General features: G+C 41.4%; 1 protein-coding gene across 4 annotated transcripts in view; it reads right to left on the bottom strand.

Moving 5' to 3' along the window:
* LOC119646374 (BMP-binding endothelial regulator protein) overlaps positions 1–23,102 on the bottom strand; it is a 442,299-nt gene that overhangs the window by 354,523 nt on the left and 64,674 nt on the right. For all 4 annotated transcript variants that reach the window (XM_038046812.1, XM_038046813.1, XM_038046810.1 and 1 more), the window contains exon 2: positions 6,970–7,185. In XM_038046812.1, the coding sequence (XP_037902740.1) occupies positions 6,970–7,078 (109 nt within the window). In that variant the 5' untranslated portion in view covers positions 7,079–7,185. The remainder of the gene's footprint in view (positions 1–6,969; positions 7,186–23,102) is intronic.

Below are 23,102 nucleotides of genomic sequence, written 5' to 3'. Positions count from 1 at the left end.
CACAGCCGCCGATCTCGACAGATAGTGCTCCTCATAACGCTCGACGTCAGAAATGCCTTCAATTCCGTAAGATGGACAGATATGCTGGGCACACTAGAGAACTCCTTTCACGTGCCAAGCTATCTCTTGCGGATATTGAGGGATTATCTGAAAGACCGCTCCCTGTTTTATGAGACGCTAGAGGGCCAGAGGAGGATGGAAATCACGTCGGGAGTAGCGCAGGGATCCATCCTAGGGCCGGACCTCTGGAACGCTTCCTACGATAGTCTGCTGAGACTCGATATGCCTGAAGAGTCGCGCCTGGTCGGTTATGCAGACGACGTTGCGGCACTTGTTGCCGGACGCACTGTTGAACAGGCGCAAAGCAGACTTGGCATATTGATGCGACGGGTAAGCGGATGGATGACTGCTCACGGTTTCAACCTTGCGCTGGAGTAAACCGAAGTAGTCATCCTGACCAGAAGGAGAATCCCGACCTTGCGTCCCATATCGATCGGCGAGTTGACTATAGAGTCAAAACCAGCGGTTAAATACCTTGGTTTAATGCTCGACTCGAAGATGAGCTTCTTCGAGCAAATCAAAGCAGCCGCGGACAGGGCTGCAGCAGGAGTCACGGCCTTGAGTCGGCTAATGGCGAATGTGGGCGGCCCTATATCAACTAGGAGACGTCTCCTCATGGGAGCAACGCAGTCCGTCCTTCTCTATGGTGCGGAGGTATGGGCTGATGCCCTTGACAAGGAGGTGCATCGTAAACGCCTAGCTCAAGTGCAGAGGCGGGGAGCTTTGCGAGTGGCGTCTGCTTATCGCACTGTCTCCGAACCGGCTGTGATGGTGATTGCGGGAGTGATCCCCGTTACCCTCCTTGCCAAGGAGCGCAAAGCTATCTATCGCCGTAAGGGCGGAAACTTAAGAGAAGTGGTTGCCCGTGAAGAACGTCAACGCACCCTTAACGAGTGGCAAGTTTCTTGGCAAAATGAGCCAAGGGGCAAGTGGACTGCGCGGCTCATCGACAAATTAGACCCATGGTTGAACAGAAAGCACGGTGAGATTGATTACTTCCTTACCCAACTTCTAAGTGGGCATGGAGGTTTTCAGTCTTACCTGCACAGGGTTGGGAAGGCGCGATCTCCTGATTGTGTGTTCTGCAATAGAGTGCCGGATGACGCTGAACACACCTTTTTCTCTTGCGAGAGGTGGGATGGCCTCCGCCAGCAGCTTTATGCAAACACAGGGGAGCTCTCTCCAGACAACATTGTCAGAGAGATGCTGAAGAGCGCTGGCAGCTGGAATCGTATTGCGCATTATGTTCGGGCTCTTCTTACTACGAAGAAGATTGAACTCGACCGGCAGAGGGATCGGGCGGTAAGGGGTTCCCTGAACTAACAACTCCCTTCCTCCCCTCCCCTCCCGTTGGTGAAAGGAATTCCCTGACTTGAAGGGATGGGGAAGGGTATGGGAATACCTTGAGGGACTGAATACACTCGGTTCATCCAACAAGGTTTGGATACTCTGGGTTCCAGGCCATGCTGGGTTGGAAGGCAACGAGGTAGCGGATGAACTAGCCAAGAAGGGAGCAGGGATGCCTTTACACGGGCCAGAACCCTTCTGTGGATTCGGAAACGCTTTCATGGCTACGACTCTAAGAAATGGAGAGGAACGGTTGAGGAAACTATACTAGGCAGGCCTACCAGGGATGGAGCAGTCCAGGGTGATTATTCGGGAATACGGACCAATGCGCACAAAGGATTGCTTAAACCTCACCAGAAAGAACCTCCGAATCATAGTGGGAATTCTCACTGGTCACTGTCGGCTGAACTATCACCTAGGGAAGCTAGAGAAATCCACGGACACTGCCTGCAGGTTTTGTGAGGAATGTGACGAAACCCCTATACACGTCCCGGGACAGTGTCCGGCACTTGTGCAAAGTAGGTCAAGGCATCTGGGGGAACACTTAATACCAGATGCAAAGTTGAAAGATCTGGAAGTAGAGAACATACTAAAGTTCCTGACGGTTATAAGCTTGTTTGAGGTACTATGATTAATAGGTAGACTATAGTCAGTAAAAGGGGCACAACAGTTCTTTAAGGACGCGGTGCGACTTTCCCTTAACAGAAGTCCTTTTTAAATGAAACTATTAAAATGAGAAGTTCCTAGTTTAACTACAGATTTTATTTAAGGATAGCAGACGCAACATGTGTTCTTTTTCAGTACTGGTTTTGTAATAATTTATTTCATTTAACTCTATAGCCTTATATAGCCGAACCTATTAAACCAATTAAGGTAATAACTAGTATTTAATTAATTTTGCTGAAATTGTAATACCTCCTTAATTACTTACACTAATTACCTCGAATAAGTTAGATGAACAGTTGGCCACATCGGTGTTCAACAACCTTGCGTTAGTCTGTTTAAATATTTACAGAATTTCTGCGACGTCTAGTTTGTGGACTTTATTTATTGTTTGTATAATATCAACGTTGTCCCAGGCAATGTTATGGCCGCTATTTACTATGTGTTTTGTGACTGCAGGCTTGATATGCTGCAGTAGGGTTTTTGGCACTAGTTCCACTTCTTTGGTATGTTCTTTGAATCGTATTTTTACTAATCGCTTAGTCTGCCCTATATATAATATATACTGGTATACTAGTGCATTCCGGGCATGTGATCTTATAAATCCCGCTCTCTTCCTCCTTGGATTTCCAGTCCTTTACGCTCCTAAGACGAGTGTTAAGTTGCGCATATCTGCTTGTTTGGACAGTCTCTATTTTAAATTCTTTAAGCGCATTACTGATCCTGGGCCACAACGAGGTATATCTAATGCTCGATCGCACTGTTGTCTTGTTATTGGTGCCTAACAACGACGTGAATTGTTTCCTGTTATTGACAGCCTTTCTTCCTTGCTATAGCGTCTATAATGTCAGTGCTGTACCCGTTCTTTTTCCCGGTATCTTTTATATAAGCCAATTCTTTGATATATCTCGATCTAGTTAGGGAGATGTTTAACATTCTATGTGTTGGGTGGTTGTGAGCTTCGTGAATATGTCAAACTCGAAGTCTTCTCCGTTTCTAATTATTCTGATGTCCAGGAATGGTATTTCTCCCATTTGTTCAATCTCCATGGTGAATTATGGAGCTGATTGATTTTTTCTAGCAATCCATTCAACAGCAATTTGTCCAGGATGGCTAGCACATCATCAACATATCTAACCATAAAAGTGGGCATTATCCCACGCTGTTTCATTAGTTTCTCTAGACCTGCCACAAACATTTCGCTTAGTAGAGGGGAAAGTGGGTTACCCATTGCCGTGCCTGCGGTGGTTTTGTGGTATTCATTTCGGAAGGTGAAATAGTTTTCACTCATACATATTGACGCTAGCTTTGTGTATTGGCGATTATTCCTCTTTTCCATTAATTGAGGTGCGGTGTTTATTGAGCCACGTTTCGAAGCTGTGTAGGGTCTGTTTGACGGGTACACTCGGAAAAAGTGCTTTCATATCAAACGAAACTAGGATTTCATGTTGCCTAATTTTAGTAGTCTTCGTTCGGTATAGTACTACCAATTTGTTACCTTTATCTGCTCTTAGGTAGAAAACTGGTTTCTGGTTAATTCTTTCCATTATTTTTATTTTAATATGACATGCAATGTTTTAAGGCTGGAAGATTCTAAGGTAGGGTGGAAATTGCAAAGGCTGGCCTTCAGCCGTTACCGGAAACAGCCTGAAGCATTGAACAAAGATGCGATCTGCCGCGGATTTATCATTTTGAATGATTGAATATCGGGTATAATCAACGTGTTCCCAAATATTCTTTCATAAAACATAAAAAAAACCTTTCATAATGTTAATATTTTTTCCTGACACGAAACTCGGGCGTGACGCGTTCGGGCTCCGATATCGTGTGAAATCCCGAGAAGTTCAACTTAGTGTGCCCCATGATAAAAGGGAATTGGTTATTGCGCCAGTCAGGAAATCAGCAGCTACTGAAGGTAACAATGATTTCGAAAGTGTATACCGCATTACGAAAGACTTTGCATGTGGTGGCAAACCCGATGACACGATAATGAGCAGCCGAAGTGGAGGAAGATTTTTCACCGTATCGCATCCGATGACGCTCTGTCTGTTGTGGATGAAATGGCTAGTCACAATAACGTGCGGATACGGACTGTTTCTTCACTCAAAACGGGAGAAAACCGCTGGGTTCGACGGTCTTCCCGCACTTGTTACTTCCACTCGCACAGAAACTTTTCCTAGAGAGTGGAATAAGGAGATGACTTTTAAGATTCTAAAGAGGTGCACCCGTTTTGAGTGCGACAATTGGTGGAGTACCTGCGTGATCCCTGCGTCAAATATAGAAGCTGAGAGAAGGAACACCGTGAAAGCTTGATCGTGAGAGTGCAGGCTGGTTTTCGTTCTGGGACTTGACGTCCTGTGTATCTGGTGTGCTCTACATAAAAGGGGTATCCCAGAGAAACTAATAGTTATTATGAGAGTGACATGTGATTGCACAACATTTCATGTGCTGCATTGCGGTAAAACGTCAGGGGAATTTGATATTCAAAGTGAAGTCCGCCGGAGTTGCATTTTGTCACCAATATTATTTTTTCTTGTCATCGGTCACGTTCTTAATGCTGCTTTGTTCTTTACTCAAACACCTCAACTATACTAATGACATCTGCCTGCTATCTTATCGAGTCATGGGTCTTTGTCAAATGGTTGTAGTGATTGACGCCAAATTTGATGGAAAGGTGGCACCTGTGTACGCTCACGCATACAGTAAGTTACATTATTCTACGTCGAATTTAAGGTGGTCATACATCCAAAAGGGAGTGTAAATTTTCTTTCACCAAATATAGTTATGCGGGCATTCAATTAAAGGTCTCAATTAGTACTTTCCGATTCCGTTCTTATTTTTGACCTTTATTGGAAAGATGGGGAGAGCGGGAAGTCCAAAGTGATCATTTCTTCAAAGGACCTATTCTGAGAAACCACCAAACCGAAAAATCTGAAAAAATTACTATATGGTGCCTAGGCTCGACTATACCGTCCATACCAATATCTGTTCAAATAAAGTTAATAATAGCTTATTTCCATAATTTTTAGAAATTGGTTATAAAACCCCCCTTAAGGAAGTTATCCCGTGTGGAGGCCGTTCTTTTAGCTTTTTTTTAGAAATTTGTTGTGAAGAACTGGATGAAGATATAAATCCTAATTTATTTCACCATAGATTTATTATTATCTTTTTCAGCCCGATCATATAATTCGTTGTTGAAATACAGAGCAATTTATACACCCATCTCCAAAAAAAGGTGTTTTTCTGCTGCCACGCTAGAGGGCGCTCTGATCATCTTAAAGAAAAAAAGTAAACGGCATTTTAACCTACAGATTTAACTACAGTCCGCAAACTAGGATTATTAAAAAATATTAAAAACTAAATTTTTGGTGCCTTCTCAAACTTTCTTTTGTGAATTTTGACGTTTTTTCACGGTTTCTTCAATGAATAAAAAAAAACTACTGAATGAATTGCAATTATCCTAGTTTGCGGACCGTAGAAATATATTTTTAAATAAGTCCTGAAAATTTCAAAGAATTTCGTAGGATAGATTTTGGGCTATGGTGGCAGCCGATTTTCAACACACAGTTTCGAGAAAAACGCGCAAAGTAGAATGCGATTTTTAGCCATAAAACCTTAACTGACCATTAATCTGCTATACCTAATCCATAAACCTTAGGTTTCTTGAAGAAACACATGTACAGCCTTGGTTTCAATTTTTGCCCTTTTAGCGAAGTCACTCGAGCGTCATTCGGACCGATAAATACGCGCTTTATTACGCCGATCGACATAAATCTGGCATGTGACTGATCACGTGTTTAACACTATAATTTCCGAACGACTCCGAATATCAAAAAATCACTTTGCCCATATATCCTAAACTATATTTAGATACAATTGATGCCAAAAAAAATTCGATTCCGCGAATCCGACACACGGGATGACCCCCTTAATTTCCTTCTGGAATCCTGAAATTTTGCAGGCTATAATATAGACCACATTCCTACCAAGTTTGATGGAAATCGCACTATTACTGACTTACGCTTCTTTGCAAACTCAGTACGGAAATGGATATTGTCACATAATATATACATATATTACGTGCTAGGTATTAATGGGACAAATGCACACTCAAAATTATTTATAAAAGAAATACACAAAACCTTTCATGCCTGAAGCATCCAGCTTTCGGTTTCCGAATTGCTTCGTTGCTATATGGGAGTAGCCTATGGAAAGTGACCAACACTGTTACTCAAAATTTCCAAGCTTTCGTGAACACTTGTTTGCCACCTATCGTTGGGATACTATTACTATTTCGAAGGAAGAATTTGGTTGGAGGGCTAGCTACTCGTGGGTGTAGTGGCAATGAATAAGTCACACATTAAGTAGGGACGACAGTTGCATTGCTGGATACGACATGTAGTGGATCCCACTTTCCCAAGATGGCCGGAGAGCGGGTCGACCTAAGAGCACTTGGAGCTAACAGCAGTGAAGAAGTGCGGGCGCCTTGGGATATCTTAGAAGGACTAGGGGCGCGGACTGTTACCATATATGAGATAATATATGTATTTATGTTAGTATCTTATTCAAGTGAGTAGCCTGATATCCACACACATATAAATCCTGGTACAAATTACAAATGCAACATGTGAAGAGTTGCACTATTCGAAAATCCCGAACTTGACTAAGGTAACAAATGCGTCTCGTAGGAATATTTTAGTGGAGCAGCACGTAGGTACTAGCTAAATTGCACGATCAACTCTAACCACTCGTTTGGCCTTCTGGATAGTTTTGCCTGCCTGGTTAACTCCTTTTCCACCATAGTCAATAAATATTCAAACGATTACACTTCTCGGCCGCATAAATAGCAGATATCTGACAATATCTTTTTAGAAATTCGATTATTGATTAATAACTCACCTATAGTTTCTGTTATCCCAATCGTTGATGCAGCTAGTACCAGAAATAACACCGAAAATCCAAAAAGCATAGATATTTTGGAGGCAATATATCGACTTTGAATATACATATCGAAAATATTCAAGAGATTATTTTTATTTAAAGTGAATATCTTCTGCGATGGCACGTGGGCTTTCGACTCTAAATCTTCGACTTCCGCCGATTTTCAAAATAAGTCTGCAAAAAAGAAAGAGTTGTGAGTGATGATTTGATTAAAATTTTGGTCAAAAGGTAAAATTTATTATCTTATATATAAAAATCAATTGCTGTTCGTTAGTCTCGCTAAAACTCGAGAACGGCTGAACGGATTTATTTTATCTTGGTTTTGAAATGTCCGTGGAGCTCTAGGGAAGGTTTAAAAGGTGAGAAAAATTCGAATAATTGCCGGTAAAACCCTAAAAACCGCACTTTTCTTCTTCTCATATAAACGTTTTTTTCTAAGTAAAATTTAGAATCAGTTTGCACTTTATTGTTGTTTGTTGTTAAGTTCAATCACTCATGTGCTCATCGGACTTCATATTACAACCAAGTGACAATCTTTTACTTCTAAAAAGACAAAAGACATCAAATGTTTCTCACCGTTTAAACCTTCCATAAATATTTCAAGACCAAACTAAACTACCTACACCTAGATAGATTAAGTTTTGTTACAAATTAAATTTCTAAACGCAACGATAATATTTGACATTAGATTTGACAACCAACTAATATATCAATTCATCCTGTTGCACTTTAGAACACGGAAAGAAGTATTACGATATCTATTAGTGCGCGAGAAGTTTCTTTACTTTGGCGATCCTTTGTGATAGTGACATTCCAGGAAATATGTTCTTTTTTTTATATTTTGCGATTGTGACACTTTACTGCTAAGTGAGCGAAAAATTTTCTCACTTTGATTATTTACAATTTACGATGCCGAGGAGAAGACGATCTGACTTAGGCCGTCGCAATCAATCAAATGTGCGAAGAGCTACCTCACGTGCTAACCGCACTGATGACCAGAGAGAGACAAATCAAGAAAATAGTCGTATTGTTATGTCAGAATTGCGTTATTTAGTGAGTGATAATGAAGTAGATAGGCCTACAATACAACGAGTTCGTGCACATCAAACACAACAACAACAATCACGACATAATGAAATTGATCGAATCCGCAGCCGGAATGCTCCTGTGATTCTTGAACGAGCTGCATTCCACTATGATCCGGCAATTGATTATAGTGGAATCTACTGGATTATGTTGTGCTGGAGGCAAAGAAAAATTGCCACAATTGCTCCTACCACCAGATCCTTTACCATCTTTAGTTTCTGGGATTGGAAATGATTCTAAGCACTTCTTGGCCAACATTCAGAAATATAACAACTGTTTCCAGATGACATCATTTGGCACTACACATATTATACAGGACAATTTCATGCCACCTTTCAAGGTATTATATACCAGAATATATTTTTATAATATTCAATATGTACTAAAATGTATGTATTGGAAATAATTAATCGACAAACTTTTAAAAATTACAGAAGGCAATACGAAGTCTGCCGGGTCAGCTAGTTATTTATATAATTGGAAGTTGAGATGGTTAAACTCCTTCGGTCTCCAGAAGGATATAAAATGGCCCACCTGAACTGCATAGTAATTTATTTTTGACTGTAAGCTTACGACAACTTTGGAAGTCAGCAACATCCATTTTATTATTTTATGTCTGCTTGATGTTTATATATGCCACGTCGTCGCCTTTATGTGTTGCTTTCTAGGTAAAGATAACTTAAATGTCCCGTCTTCTTTAGAGAAAAAGTTAGTAAGCTACTTGCTGCTACTCGCAAGTAGTAATTGCTATATAGTCTTCAAAATTTATATTATATTTATGATACAGTTAAGACTTTTTGCTAGCTTCTGAAAAATTTGCTAATGTTCTAGTTGACCTAGAGTTCAGCCATACTGATATGTTTGAAACGTGGATTAAAATTGGACGGAAATAGATTGCGATTTCAGATTGGATCTGCAAAACAAATCGGAAAATCGGAAGGTGCACGCTTCAGGTATGAAAGGTTTTTTGTATTTTTTCTATAAAAACATTTGAGTAGATTTGTAGATTTGTGAGAATATCCACTTTCGCGTGGTACTGACATTCAAAACCTTGAATTTGCGCGGAATCAACAACTTTGATCTATTATAACCTTGCTGTTTGTTTCGGTTGGGTAGCATCTGAGAATGGTTCCGTGAAAGAGATGATCATTTTCAATCCCCAGCACTCCTCACCTTTCGAACAACTAAGACAAATTAGAAGAATCTTAATCCAACAGAGAAAGAACAAGTTTCTAATTTCACCATTCATAGTAACAAGTACATGCCAAAATGTAGTAGATTTCTTCCAAGATATAAACTGGCTTTTCAAGAGAATGATTATAACTACCGATGATCTTCCAGGAAGACTACGCTTGACATACAACGAAGGCTGCATGTGTTTAAGAAAAATAAGGTTTTGTTTTCTGTAAAACGTTGAAAATGAATAGCGAATATTCTGCTGAGCAAGGTTTTCTTTGCTTTTACACGCAGTTGTCGGTCCAAAAACTCGAAAACATTTTTTCTTAATGAGAGATATAAATGTGGAAATACAGGTATTTAAACCAACACCTAGCGTATTACTCAAGGATTTCAAATTATTTCAATGAATAAAAAAAAAACTCGTCGGATGCCTATCCAAAAATGCACGGAAAAAATTTTGAAAATGCGATAGACTGGTATTCTCGCAAAACAGACGCGTTAATAATATGATGGATGCGGTGCCCCTGCGCATGTCAATATGACAATAAATCTATTGACGAGGATTTTGGATCCGACTCTGATGCAAATCCATTTTTGAGTTAGAAGTGATACAATTGATAATAATCAATTAAATGATGATTGATAAATAAAAATACGAAAATTAATTTAGTAATTAATATGTGTTTGTAGACATTTTGGAATAAAAAATTGTAATTTCTCAAACTGATTTTTTTATTAATGCAATCAAGGTTTCATCAAACACGGCATATTTGTACATGATTTTACTTATAAGTTGGTGTAAGCCAAGTTTTTTTCTTTAAATATAGCAATTCTCAATAGTAAATTATATGGGGTGTTGAAGTGGGTGTGATCCGATTTTTCTGAAATTTTGTTCTTATATACATTACTATTACTATTTAATGTACCAAGTTACAACCTTGTAATTACATCCGTCTAATTTCTCAACTCCGGCTGTAGCTCCAGTAAGTCACAGTATCGTATTATAATTGCAAAAACTGAAACCCACCACCATTAGTGGTATTCCCCACATATTTTGTAAAGCTAGTAAATAGTGATCAATTTATAGAAGGGTATGTTGGAAAACTGGAAGTTGGAGGCTTCAGGCATGAAGGTTTTGAATTAGAGTTTTGTGAGGTATTTTTAACGTACGCTTACTTATTCGTACATGGCTAAACATTCAAAACATTCCTTCCTGTATTTTCAAACTGAAAGACATACATACACTCAGGGCATATTTGTATTCGTAAATACGAAAACGAATAAATTCGTACGATGATTCCCTATGAATGCCAATATATTCGTATTAAAAAAAAGTCGGGAAACCGGAAGCTGAGCGCTCTAGATATGAAAGGTTTTGTTTGCTTCTTCTGTGAGTATATTTGAACTATCCCATTTGTACTTAGCCCGTTAAGAATATGCATTTAGCATATCAGATTTAGTACTTCGGGTTGTAAATTTACACGGTAAAAACCAATTTGAGCTACTGTAACTTTGTCACTAATAGTATGATTTTGATCAAACTTGGAGATAATATGCTTCATATTATATTTTATACTACTACCAACTTTTATAACTCTGAGATAAACTTAAGGGGGGTTTTACTCAATTTTCTCAAAAATATGGTAATATACTATTATTAACTTAATTTGAACAGATATCGATATGGAGAGTTTTTTGAGGCCTGGGCACCGTATAGAGGTAGCATCAGATTCTTCGGGTGGGTAGTTTTTGAGAATGAGTTCGTTGAAGAAATCATCAATTTGTACCCCTCCCACTCCCCGCCTTTTTAACAAATCTCAACACTAAGACCGACTTTGAAAAGTACTAATCGAGACCTTTCATTTGATACCCCACATGCTTATATTTGGTGAAAAAAAAATTTTACACCCCCCTTTTACATGTATGGGGGTCCACAGGTCCCACCTTCTCACCAAATTTCATGTCAATCGGTATAGCCGTTTCTGAGGAAAGCGCCTATGACAGACAGACAAACAAACCTTAAAAATGAATATTTTGGTATTTACACAAGAAACGAATTGTAAATAAATGTAAGTGAACTATAAACATAAGTAAGTACAAAAATAAGTACATATAAATGAATATCAATATCATAAATAAATGAATAATATTCTTACTTGAAAATTTTACACTAAAAACCAATGAAAAGAAAAGGGATCTTAGAAAAAAATACTTTAGCACCCCATCAAACGTAAGCTTGTAAGCAAAAATTGTTTTGTTTTGCACTGTCGATTCCCGCATAAATAGAATCACTAATTTAGTATAAAGCTGAACTTAAAACAATTATGTCAAACTTCAATGAAAGTGTCCATCACCCATTTTTTAAACTATTACGTGGATGTATGTGGACGTGGATGAAACAGATTCTTTCATACAATCAGTCCAAATTTTAGACGAAATTACTCCTGTCCAACACAGACCAACTTTGTTGAAATTCGACAAAACACGCATCACGGGCAAAGCAAAATACGCCATAACATGATATCGACACAATTACTAAATTAACGGATAAAATTAGACTCAAATATTCATCAAAATTTTCATCAGATGCAGTATTAACTCAATTAAAGAAACGAAACCAGGGAAATACTTCCATTGGAGAATACTCTACAAAAGACTTAGTTACTGAAAAAATCGCTATAGGCGAAACTGCGTTAAAACGCGCAGAAAAGTAATCTACCTAATCATTTGTTGAGAACTTAACCAATGAGGACAATACGCTAATCCGTCGACCAAGTACCCTAACAACCTTGACGAATGCAGTGTGGAAGGCACTGACTGTGGACAATAACTTCACAAATAAAATACTGCGATTTAATCTGCGAATTAAATCGCATAATCAACTAAGCATAGAAAATAAGCTGCTAATTTTTAAAATGATTTTCCAGCCTGTAACGCCCTATGCAGCTCCAATTTTCGCTACTTGTACTAAATCGCATACACAAAACTTCAAATTGCTGAAAATAATCTTAAATCGTTCGAAATTCTTCAGCATGGAAGCACTGGACTCTTTAGCTAAAGTGGACTTAATTGATTCAGTAATTAGAGTATTGAAAAAGAAATTTTATGATGGGATTTCACTTCTAGATAATCCGTTAATAAATTCTTTAACGTAAAAAAATTAGCTTATAAAGTTTAATTAGGTTAAGTTAGAATAAGTTTTAGTTTTACTTAAAGTTCAAGAGGTTTTTAATTGCCATCATCATCATCATCAACGGCGCAACAACCGGTATCCGGTCTAGGCCTGCCTTAATAAGGAACTCCAGGGAACTCCAGACATCCCGGTTTTGCGCCGAGGTCCACCAATTCGATATTCCTAAAAACTGTCTGGCGTCCTAACCTACGCCATCGCTCCATCTTAGACAGGATCTGCCTCGTCTTCTTTTTCTACCATAGATATTGCCCTTATAGACTTTCCGGGTAGGATCATCCTCATCCATACGGATTAAGTGACCCGCCCACCGTGACCTATTGGGCCGGATTTTATCCACAACCGAACGGCCATGGTATCGCTCATAGATTTCGTCATTGTGTAGGCTACGGAATCGTCCATTCTCATGTAGGAGGCCAAAAGTTCTTCGGAGGATTCTTCTCGCGAACGCGGCCAACAGAGTTTCTTGCTAAGATCCCAAGTTTCCGAGGAATACATGAGGACTGGCAACATCATAGTCTTGTACAGTAAGAGCTTTGACACTATGGTGAGACGTTTCGAGCGAAACAGTCTTTGTAAACTGAAATAGGCTCTGTTGGCTGACAACAACCGTGCGCGGATTTCATCATCGCAGTTGTTATCGGTTGTGATTTTCGACCCTAGATAGGAGAAATTGTCAACAGTTTCAAAGTTGTATTCTCCTATGCTTATTCTTCCTATTTGACCAGTGCGGTTTGATGTTGTTGGTTGATTCGTTTTCAGTGCTGACGTTGCCACCATATATTTTGTCTTGCCTTCATTGATGTGCAGCCCAAGATCTCCCGCCGCCTGCTCAATCTGCATGAAGGCAGTTTATACGTCTCGGGTGGTTCTTCCCATGATGTTGATATCGTCAGCATAGGCCAGTAGTTGGGTAGACTTGAAGAGGATCGTACTTCTTGCATTTACTTCAGCATCACGGATCACTTTCTCCAGGGCCAAGTTAAAGAGGACGCATGATAGCGCATCCCCTTGTCGTAGACCGTTGTTGATGTCGAATGGTCTTGAGAGTGATCCTGCTGCTTTTATCTCGCCTCGCACATTGGTCAGGGTCAGCCTAGTCAGTCTTATTAATTTCGTCGGGATACCGAATTCTCTCATGGCCGTGTACAGTTTTATCCTGGCTATGCTATCATAGGCGGCTTTAAAGTCGATGAATGGATGGTGCAACTGTTGTCCATATTCCAATAGTTTCTGATCTGATCTGTTGCTGATTTGCCTGGAGTGGAGCCTCTTTGGTATGGGCCAATGATGTTCTGTGCGTATGGGGCTATCCGGCCTAGCAAGATAGAGGAGAATATCTTATAAATGGTACTCAGCAACGTGATACCTCTATAATTACTGCACTGTGAGATATCTCCCTTTTTATGTATGAGACAGATAATGCCTCGTTGCCAATCGTCAGGCATTGATTCGCTATCCCATACCTTGAGCACAAGTTGATGAACCATTTGGTGTAATTGGTCGCCTCCATATTTAACCAATTCGGCTGCAATTCCATCGGCTCCTGGTGACTTATGATTTTTAAGCCGATGAATTGCACGGACTGTTTCTCCTAAACTTGGTGGTGGCAGTATTTGTCCGTCGTCTTCAGTTGGCGGGACCTCCAACTCGCCGATGTTCTGGCTGTTCAGTAGCTCATCAAAGTACTCAACCCATCGCTCTAATAGGCCCATTCTGTCGGAAATCAGATTTCCCTCTTTGTCTCGGCAGGATGAGCATCGAGGTGTATAAGGCTTAATCCTGCTGACTTGTTGGTAAAACTTCTGCGCCTGGTGCGGTTGCTCCCTGCACTTTTCTAGTACACAGACTTGTTGCTTCTCCCAGGCTTCCTTTTTCCGTCTGTGAAGTCGCTTCTCCGCTCGACGGAGTTCGTGATAAGTCTCTGCGCGTGCCCGCGTTCTTTGAGAATGCAACATTACTCGGTATGCGGCATTCTTCCGTTCCGTTGCTAGCTTACATTCATCGTCAAACCAGCCGTTCCGACTCCTTTTGCAGCGGGTGGAGGGGCGGAAAAGTGGGGGTGGTTTTAATGGGTACGAACACCACACACTGGTGCAACCTGGCATAACAGCGTCTTTGTAAGATTTCCACCTCCATCCATAAAAAAAAATATATATAACACCTTTTTAGCTAGCTTTTATATTCAGTTTGAGTTCTTGGTCTGGTACCAGTTCAAGGAATTGCTTTTTGTGAAGTCGTGACATTTTAATATGATCGGTGCAAGTGATAGGAATTTTAAAGTTTTATAAGCACTGCTGCACACGTGTGACCATATGAAAGTCGGGTTTTTTCTGAGTAGGTGGTTTAATGTTCTCAGCGGAATTTGATATAAGACGTCGGTAATAGTTGCAAAATATGATGAATCGCCAGGCTTTGTCTGCATGAAACAAAACCTTATTAGAATCGAGTCGATGTCTGTCGCCCCGATTGTCACGAAAATTGGTGGGAGGTTGTAGTGTATTGTTCCCTTTACATAGAGCAAGTTCCGGAATTTTGTGTTAACTTTAAGGGAGACTCCCCATACATGTGAATGGAGGGTGCAACATTTTTGTTCGCAGAATGTGTTTATGTGGGGTATTAAATCAATTAATACTCTTCCAAACTGGTCCCATATACCCCCATGACCCTCAAAAAGTGTAATAGGTTTCGTTCTCAGAACCTATAATAATAATAATAATCGTTCGAGCAACAATCCATATTGGATCAAGGCCTTGAAATGTTTTAGAGCACTTCATTCAAGACCGTAACGGTACACCACCGTACACTGTGAGAGGCAACGTGGTCAGCATTGCGCTCGCCCGAGAATATTACCCTGATTTGACTCAGGTACTCATTCACAGCTGGGTCGACTGATGTCCGACATCCAGTCACGATAACAAATTCCTCTGCCTCTAGTGAGATTTGAACCGCGACCTTCCGCTGCGTCAGCCCAGCGCTCTAACCACTTGAGCCATCCGGACTGAGAACCTATTCCACTGAAAAATCCGACAGAAGATCGCATCCAAACGAAATCTAGGTCTCAAAATACATCCCATTCCGATTTCTGTGCAAATTAAGTTAATAATAGTATATTATTATTATATTTTAGAAATTTGGCCGGAAACCCCCCTAAGGTTCATGCTAGAATTCCAAAATTTGGCACTTGCATAAAGAATAACATAAGGCCTAACTTTAAAGGAAATCTAATTATCATTGACAAAGTTATAGAATGTTAAACTTTTACATTTTGTGTGAATTTCGTGCATTTTAAAACGTGTATGACGTCACCATAACACAACAAAGTGAGCTCACGGGAATGGGAGGGCACAGGGAAACATTTCGTTTTAGTTTTTTAATTATTTATTTATCAATATCGTAATTCGTATGGACCGTCTGAGGTATTTATTGTCAACGTCCAACTGTCATAATCGATTATTACTTTAAACTTTATGAGGAAGTCAAGTAATAATATAGAATCTACTTCAATGGGATAATCATTGCCAACTATTTGAGAGGTGTGTTCTATTGACACTTTAGTTTGTGTTGTTTCGAGAGACTTTATTTAGATCCCTGTAACTCCCTGTATCACGCATGCTCGTGTTGGATAATAATATTGGTCATTGTTTATCTTATCACTTTTAAATATGGAGATGTCTGCTTCCGTATCTATGATAAGTGTGAATGTTTTATCATTCATTTCGACATAAGCTTTGACGAAGTTTATTAGGGCTGGACTTAGTGAAAGGCAGTTGTTTGTGAGTTGTCCCTCAGGTGGTGCCCTTTCTTCCAGTTTCCCCCGATCGATAATAGTTTATTCAGCCGTTCTGGTTGTTTCTATTTTGGTAATTTTTATTACCGATGTTTCTATTTTGATTGCGCGCGCGATTGCCATTTGTGCGCTGTATATATGGTATAATAATAATAATCGTTGACGCAACAATCCATATTGGATCAGGGCCTTAAAGTGTGTTAGAGCACTTCATTCAAGACCGTAACGGTACACTACAGTATATTGTAGAAGACAATGTGTTCAGCATTGCGCCCGCCCGAGATTATTACCCTGATTTGACTCAGATACTCATTCACAGCTGAGTCGACTGGTATCCGAAGTCAAATCACCATGCAAATCCCACTGCCACCAGCGAGATTTGAACCGCGACCTTCCGTACGGCAGCCTTGTGCTCTAACCACTCAGCTATCCGGACACTATATATGTTATGATTTCTATTATTGTACGGTCAAATATTTATATATATATAATTTATTGCCAATAATGTGTTACAATGTTGTTTTTTGTTTTTTTTTTATAGCCAAGTGTGAAATTCAGAGTCCAGTTAAACTTACTTACATCTTACGATGACAAGTGTTGCATGCGCGCAATTTGTACTTTATATCATTATGCGTAATTTAGAGGAACATGGCAATTAAAATGGATGGATAGATGCCGCAATAACTGCAGTCAACAGAGGACCTGGAGATGAAGCATCAATAAACGGTCTTCACAATCACCTGAAGAACGTTATCATGGATACGGCCACAAACAGACTTCACAGGGGAGGCTCTGGCTCGCTAAACCAGCAAGTCCATGTGGCGTCTCCGTCGCGCCGCCTTCCGAGCTCAATCCAACTCCAGGAGTTTTGTCAGCACCACGGCTACTGCCTCACCCACCGCCATCCAGTTTTCCTCCGACTTCAGCATCTCTTCCACCAGGTTGGAGGGCTCGATGTCTGCCCCCAACCTCCTCCGCTGCTGCAGGAATATGGGACAATGGAACATAACGTGCTCCGGGTCCTCGGGTATAGCAACGCACTCAGGACAGTTGGGAGACTCGTCCAACTCGAAGTGATGCAAGTACTTCCTATAGCCGCCGTGTCATGTAAGGAACTATGTCAGGTGGTAATTCAATTCTCCGTGCTTTCGGTCGACCCATTTCTCGATACACGGGATCAATGTATGGTCCGCCGGCCCTCGTCGAAGTTATCCCAACGTTGTTGCCACTTGCCACACAACTCCCTCCTGATGGCTTTTCGGAAATCCGCATTCACCTCGGCTGAATTTGCCTTCCGTTTTTTCGTAGAGCCAGTGTGCCTCGCTCGCTAGAAGATCTATAGGGATCATTCCCGCGATGACACACACTGCCTCCGTCGACGCCGTCCTAAATGCGCTGCACACCCGCAATTGGCCGGTATGCCGAACTTACCTTCCTTCGGTTTACAGCGTGGTTCAACGCTCCCGCCCAGACAGGGGCCGCGTATAACAGGGTCGATATCACCACTCCCGCGATGAGTAGCATGCGACTATACTTCGGCCTTCCCACGTTAGGCATCACCCTTGCAAGGGATGAACAAGCATTTGCTGCCTTCCCGCTCGCATAATCCAAATGTCCCTTGAAACTCAGCTTGGCATCCATCATCACCTCCAAGTATTTCACAATTGATTTTGAGACGACCTCACAATTACCAACCCCGATATTAACTGCATTGTTCTTCCTACGGTTGGTAATAAGGGTCGGCTCTGTCTTTTCGTCCGCCACGTCTAGCTTGGCCATTCAATTTGCATACAGCTCCACATCATCGGGATGTTTTGCAATTGCAACTACCGCCAGGTCGTCCGCAAAACCAATCAGTGTTGCCTCCTCCGGCACGCGTAGACCAAGCACTCCGTCGTACATTATGTTCCACAGCAGTGGTCCCAATACAGAACCTTGAGGCACGACTGATGTCACAATGTACTCCTTCGGTCCGTACCAGAAAAGTCTGTCTGAAAGGTAACTCTCGATTAGCCGAGCCAAGTAACTAGGAACACCAAGTTTGAACTAAGCGAGCTTAATCCAGCCACAATTAGCAGAGTTAAAAACATTTTTAACGTCGAGCGTCACCAGAGCACAGCATTTGCCCATGGCCATTGCATTTCGAGCCAATTCCAGAACCTTTGCTACTGCATTGACCGTAGAACGGGCTCGCCGAAACCGGGGGTTTGTGTGTGCGACCATGCGAAAATGTATTACCACATCCCCATTGTCGCAAACACTTCAGCCAATGACGCGGTGGTTCTACATTACAGGTTCTTGAATAGAAGACAATGCGGATCAAGACTGAAACCCATTACATCAGATTGTTACCGGACAGGACTCTTCGGACTATAGCACAGCTTGCAAGCACAACCGCTTTTTGCATCTCCATGTATAGTCCAGCTCTAAGATCGAGCGTTTTATGATTAACACTGTGGTCGGGGGCAATAGTGTGATCCCACATTAGTTTGACCCGATCATTTTCCAAGATTCTCTGCGGACTATATTTATAGTAAGGATGGTAGATTGGCACTAAGTTATACTTCAACGCAAAGTTTTGATGGAGAATCTTGCAGACGGAGTTATGACGATTGGCGTACTCGGTACTGCTCAATATCCTGCATGCAGTTGTTGTTGGAGGCTTCAATGTCAATGCCGGATAACAACAAATTTTTTATATGACCTCCGTGAATGGGTTTCTTTTTCCACATGTCGATCTTCGGTTGGACTGAAGTAACATTCGACATGGGATCCCATTCTCTGCTTCTCAAGTTCAAAGGAGATAATTTATCATCTGCCATGACGGTAGCCCGACGTATTTGGCTAGAGGATTGTTTCTCATAGAAAAACTCACGAAGAGAATGCACTTGATTGTAGTGCAACGTTTTTAAATCAAGTACCCCCCTTTCTCCCTGATGACGTGGGATAGTGTCCCTAAATTTTTCGGCAGCTCTATTCTGCATGTTGTTGTTTGCAAGAACTGCCCTTACCTACGACTGTATCACACCGAAAGTGTATAGAAGGACGGGAATGGCGACATCCAGTTCAGCAGGGATATCGACATGCGGTTGGGTTTGGAGAAATGTCGCATAAAAACAATTGTTCGGGGAAAACACACCGACAACGAAGGATACAGCCAGAATATCATACGAATTGAGGGTATGGATTCGGACGACGTCTACAAATACCATATTGCAAGCACCAACACCTGCTATGGCAATAATCAAATCTAAGTTAATAATAATAATAATCGTTGGCGCAACAATCCATATTGGATCAGGGCCTTGAAGTGTGTTAGAGCACTTTATTCAAGACCGTAACGGTACACTAGGAGGCAATGTGGTCAGCATTGCGCTCGCCCGAGATTATTACCCTGATTTGACTCAGGTACTCATTCACAGCTGAGTCGACTGGTATCCGACGTCAAATCACGATGCAAATTCCACTGACACCAGTGAGATTTGAACCGCGACCTTTCGTATGACAGCCTAGTGCTCTAACCACTGAGCTATCCGGATCTAAGTTGCTGGGGGAATTTGAACGGCGTCTGGATCTTGTCCTTAAAATTGAGCTGTACGGGAAAAATAAAATTCTGGCAATCAATTCGCCATTCCCGTCCTTCTATACACTTTCGGTGTGATACAGTCGTAGGTAAGGGCAGTTCTTGCAAACAACAACATGCAGAATAGAGCTGCCGAAAAATTTAGGGACACTATCCCACGTCATCAGGGAGAAAGGGGGGTACTTGATTTAAAAACGTTGCACTACAATCAAGTGCATTCTCTTCGTGAGTTTTTCTATGAGAAACAATCCTCTAGCCAAATACGTCGGGCTACCGTCATGGCAGATGATAAATTATCTCCTTTGAACTTGAGAAGCAGAGAATGGGATCCCATGTCGAATGTTACTTCAGTCCAACCGAAGATCGACATGTGGAAAAAGAAACCCATTCACGGAGGTCATATAAAAAATTTGTTGTTATCCGGCATTGACATTGAAGCCTCCAACAACAACTCCATGCAGGATATTGAGCAGTACCGAGTACGCCAATCGTCATAACTCCGTCTGCAAGATTCTCCATCAAAACTTTGCGTTGAAGTATAACTTAGTGCCAATCTACCATCCTTACTATAAATATAGTCCGCAGAGAATCTTGGAAAATGATCGGGTCAAACTAATGTGGGATCACACTATTGCCCCCGACCACAGTGTTAATCATAACAGACCCGATCTAGTTCTGCTTCTGAAGAAAGAACGAGCTTGCCTTATAATCGATGTAGCCGTACCGTTGGCCCGGAACACTGTTGAAAAACAGCACGACAAAATCCGGAACTACGGCCCCTTGACAGACGATATGAAGCAGACTTGGAGACTACATCCAGTTCAGCAGGGATGATGACTGATGATGTCGAGCAAAGAGCGAAGTTGGTTCTCGTCTTTTGGCATACTATTTGATGTCGTCGATGTACATTAAATGGCTTAATGTACATTTCGACAATATGCCATGCTTGACTTGGAACCCGTATTTGCTTTCATGCAAAAGATGGAATAGTGGATTCAAAGCCAAACAAAACCACAGTGGGCTTAGAGAGTCGCCTTGGAAAATGCCACGCCTGATTGGTAGCTCTCCTGATGTCTGTGAGGGTACCGGTAGCTTTGTGCTCCAATTCTTCATTATTGTTCTCAGAAGAAGAACGATATTCGGGTTGATTTTATACAAGCGGAACACTTGTAGTAACCACGAATGTGATATGGAATCAAAGGCTGATTTGTAATCGATGTAGGCTGCCGAGATATTTCGTTTCTGATGGACAGCCTGCTTTACAGCGACCGAATCGATTATAAGCTGTTCTTTGCAGCTTCGGGAACTTTTTCCGCATCCTTTTTGCTCCTCAGTTACCAATTTATGAACATCAAGATAAAAATAAAACTAGGTAGCTTGCTCCTACTACAATATATTTTAATAGTTAGTAAATACGTACGTAGTACTGAGGAAGAGAGTAAGTAGCTTTCGAAATACGTATTTACTAACTATTAAAATATATTGTAGTAGGAGCAAGCCACCTAGTTTTATTCTTTAGAAGAACTACAAGCATCGGAACGATAACTATTTTAACATCAAGATGTTTTAAGATATTCGCGCACAGAACTGAAGTGAAGACCTTGTAGATGGTAGAAAGACAAGTAATTGGTCGACATTTTGAAGGGCAAGAAGCACCCTGTTCCTTGGGGATGAGGAAAGTTATCCCCTTGGTGAAAAATGGTGGAATTAAATCAGGATCGGCAATCATCTGGTAAAATTGATTTGCCAACATCCTGTGAGTGCTCTTGAACCGCTTCAGCCAGAAGTTGTGAATCTTATCAACTCCTGGCGCTTTTCAGTTACCTGCCTTGCCAAGGGCCGTTTTTACGTTGATTTTTGTAGGATCCCCGTTGGTTCTGGAAGAACAAGGTGTTGTCTGTCCTTCGCTGAAAGCTTTTTTGATACCTACGGATGCGATTGGAGCATATCGCAAGTTTCTCGTTTAGCACCTCGAGGATTTCCTCGATTGGCATATCATTGGAAAGATGGTAGTTTCCAATGATGTTCGCAACGCATCTGTGCACTCTTGGTGATGGATTTCCAAAGAATGCTTGCGTGACACGACCAATTTCCTTTCACAACTTTTCGACTCTTTTGTTGAGTCGAAACACCCAGAACGGTAAAGTCCTTCTGCGCATACCTCTGTTATTCGCTCTAAGATGTTCATTATGGAGACGAATAACCGTGGCAGCTGCAACGGAGATCAGGCTGTGAACCTCTGTAGCAGTAATCTCGCTAGCCAAACGATCAGCCAAAATTCTGTCAACAGCAGCAATGATGTTAGTAGTTGCCGAAGTAAACTTCAGTTTTGGGATCTTTGGCCCAGCGTCTGGGAGAATTTTAGCAGACTCTGTGAATGCGACCTGGAATGCGGTAAAAGCCTCATTATTAATTGGGTGGATATCCCCAATCACGAAGCTTCTCGCGGACTAAACCCACCTCAAGGACACCTTGAAAAATGTACTCGAGATGGGCTAAGTGCTCAGATACTGAGGAAGAAACGACCAAAACATAATCCAAGTACATCCAAGTAAACAGAAATCGAGGTTTCGCAGGATCGAGTTGATGAACCGTTGAACGGTTTGCGCCGCATTGCACAACCCGAAAGTCTTCCGTGTGAACTCGAAAAGTCCAAAGGGCGCGCATGTTGTCGACTTCAGTATGTCTTCTGGACCTACAGGGATTTAGTGATATGCCTTGGTTAAATCCAAGGTCGAAAAGATGCGGCAGTTTGCGATATGATGCGCAAAGTCGTGGATTAGTGGAATAGGATATCGGTCTGAAACAGTCTGTGCGTTTAGCCTTCTGTAATCCCCATAGGGGTGCCATTCGCCATTTGTCTTACGGACCATATGCAGTGGGGAAGACCAACAGCTGCCCGAAGGTCTGCAGATACTCTGTTGCATAAATTTTTCAAACTCTTTCCATGCAATAGCCAGCTTCTGGGGTGGTAGGAGGCGTACCTTCGAGAAGATAGGGGAACCAATAGTGTTAATGTGATGCTGCACATTGTGCTTGACTAGTTTAGAGAGACTACGCTCGATAGTAATCTGGCTGAATTGTTGGAGGAGTACCCGAACACGATAGTCGGTAATGTACTCTAAAAGTACGGAAAGATTGTTACTTGGGTGAGATGCCATTTGGCCCGACGAATTAAGGTTGGTCGTGGGATCTATAAGAGACTTGTTTTGCAAGCACCAGCAACCCATAGTGACAAAAGAAGTCTGCGCCTAGTATGGGAA

The sequence above is a fragment of the Hermetia illucens genome, chromosome 1, assembly GCF_905115235.1.
Source record: "Hermetia illucens chromosome 1, iHerIll2.2.curated.20191125, whole genome shotgun sequence".
Lineage (NCBI taxonomy): Eukaryota > Metazoa > Arthropoda > Insecta > Diptera > Stratiomyidae > Hermetia > Hermetia illucens.
The sequence above is the reverse complement of the archived record's forward strand: the minus strand, read 5'-3'. Positions and strand labels throughout refer to the sequence as shown.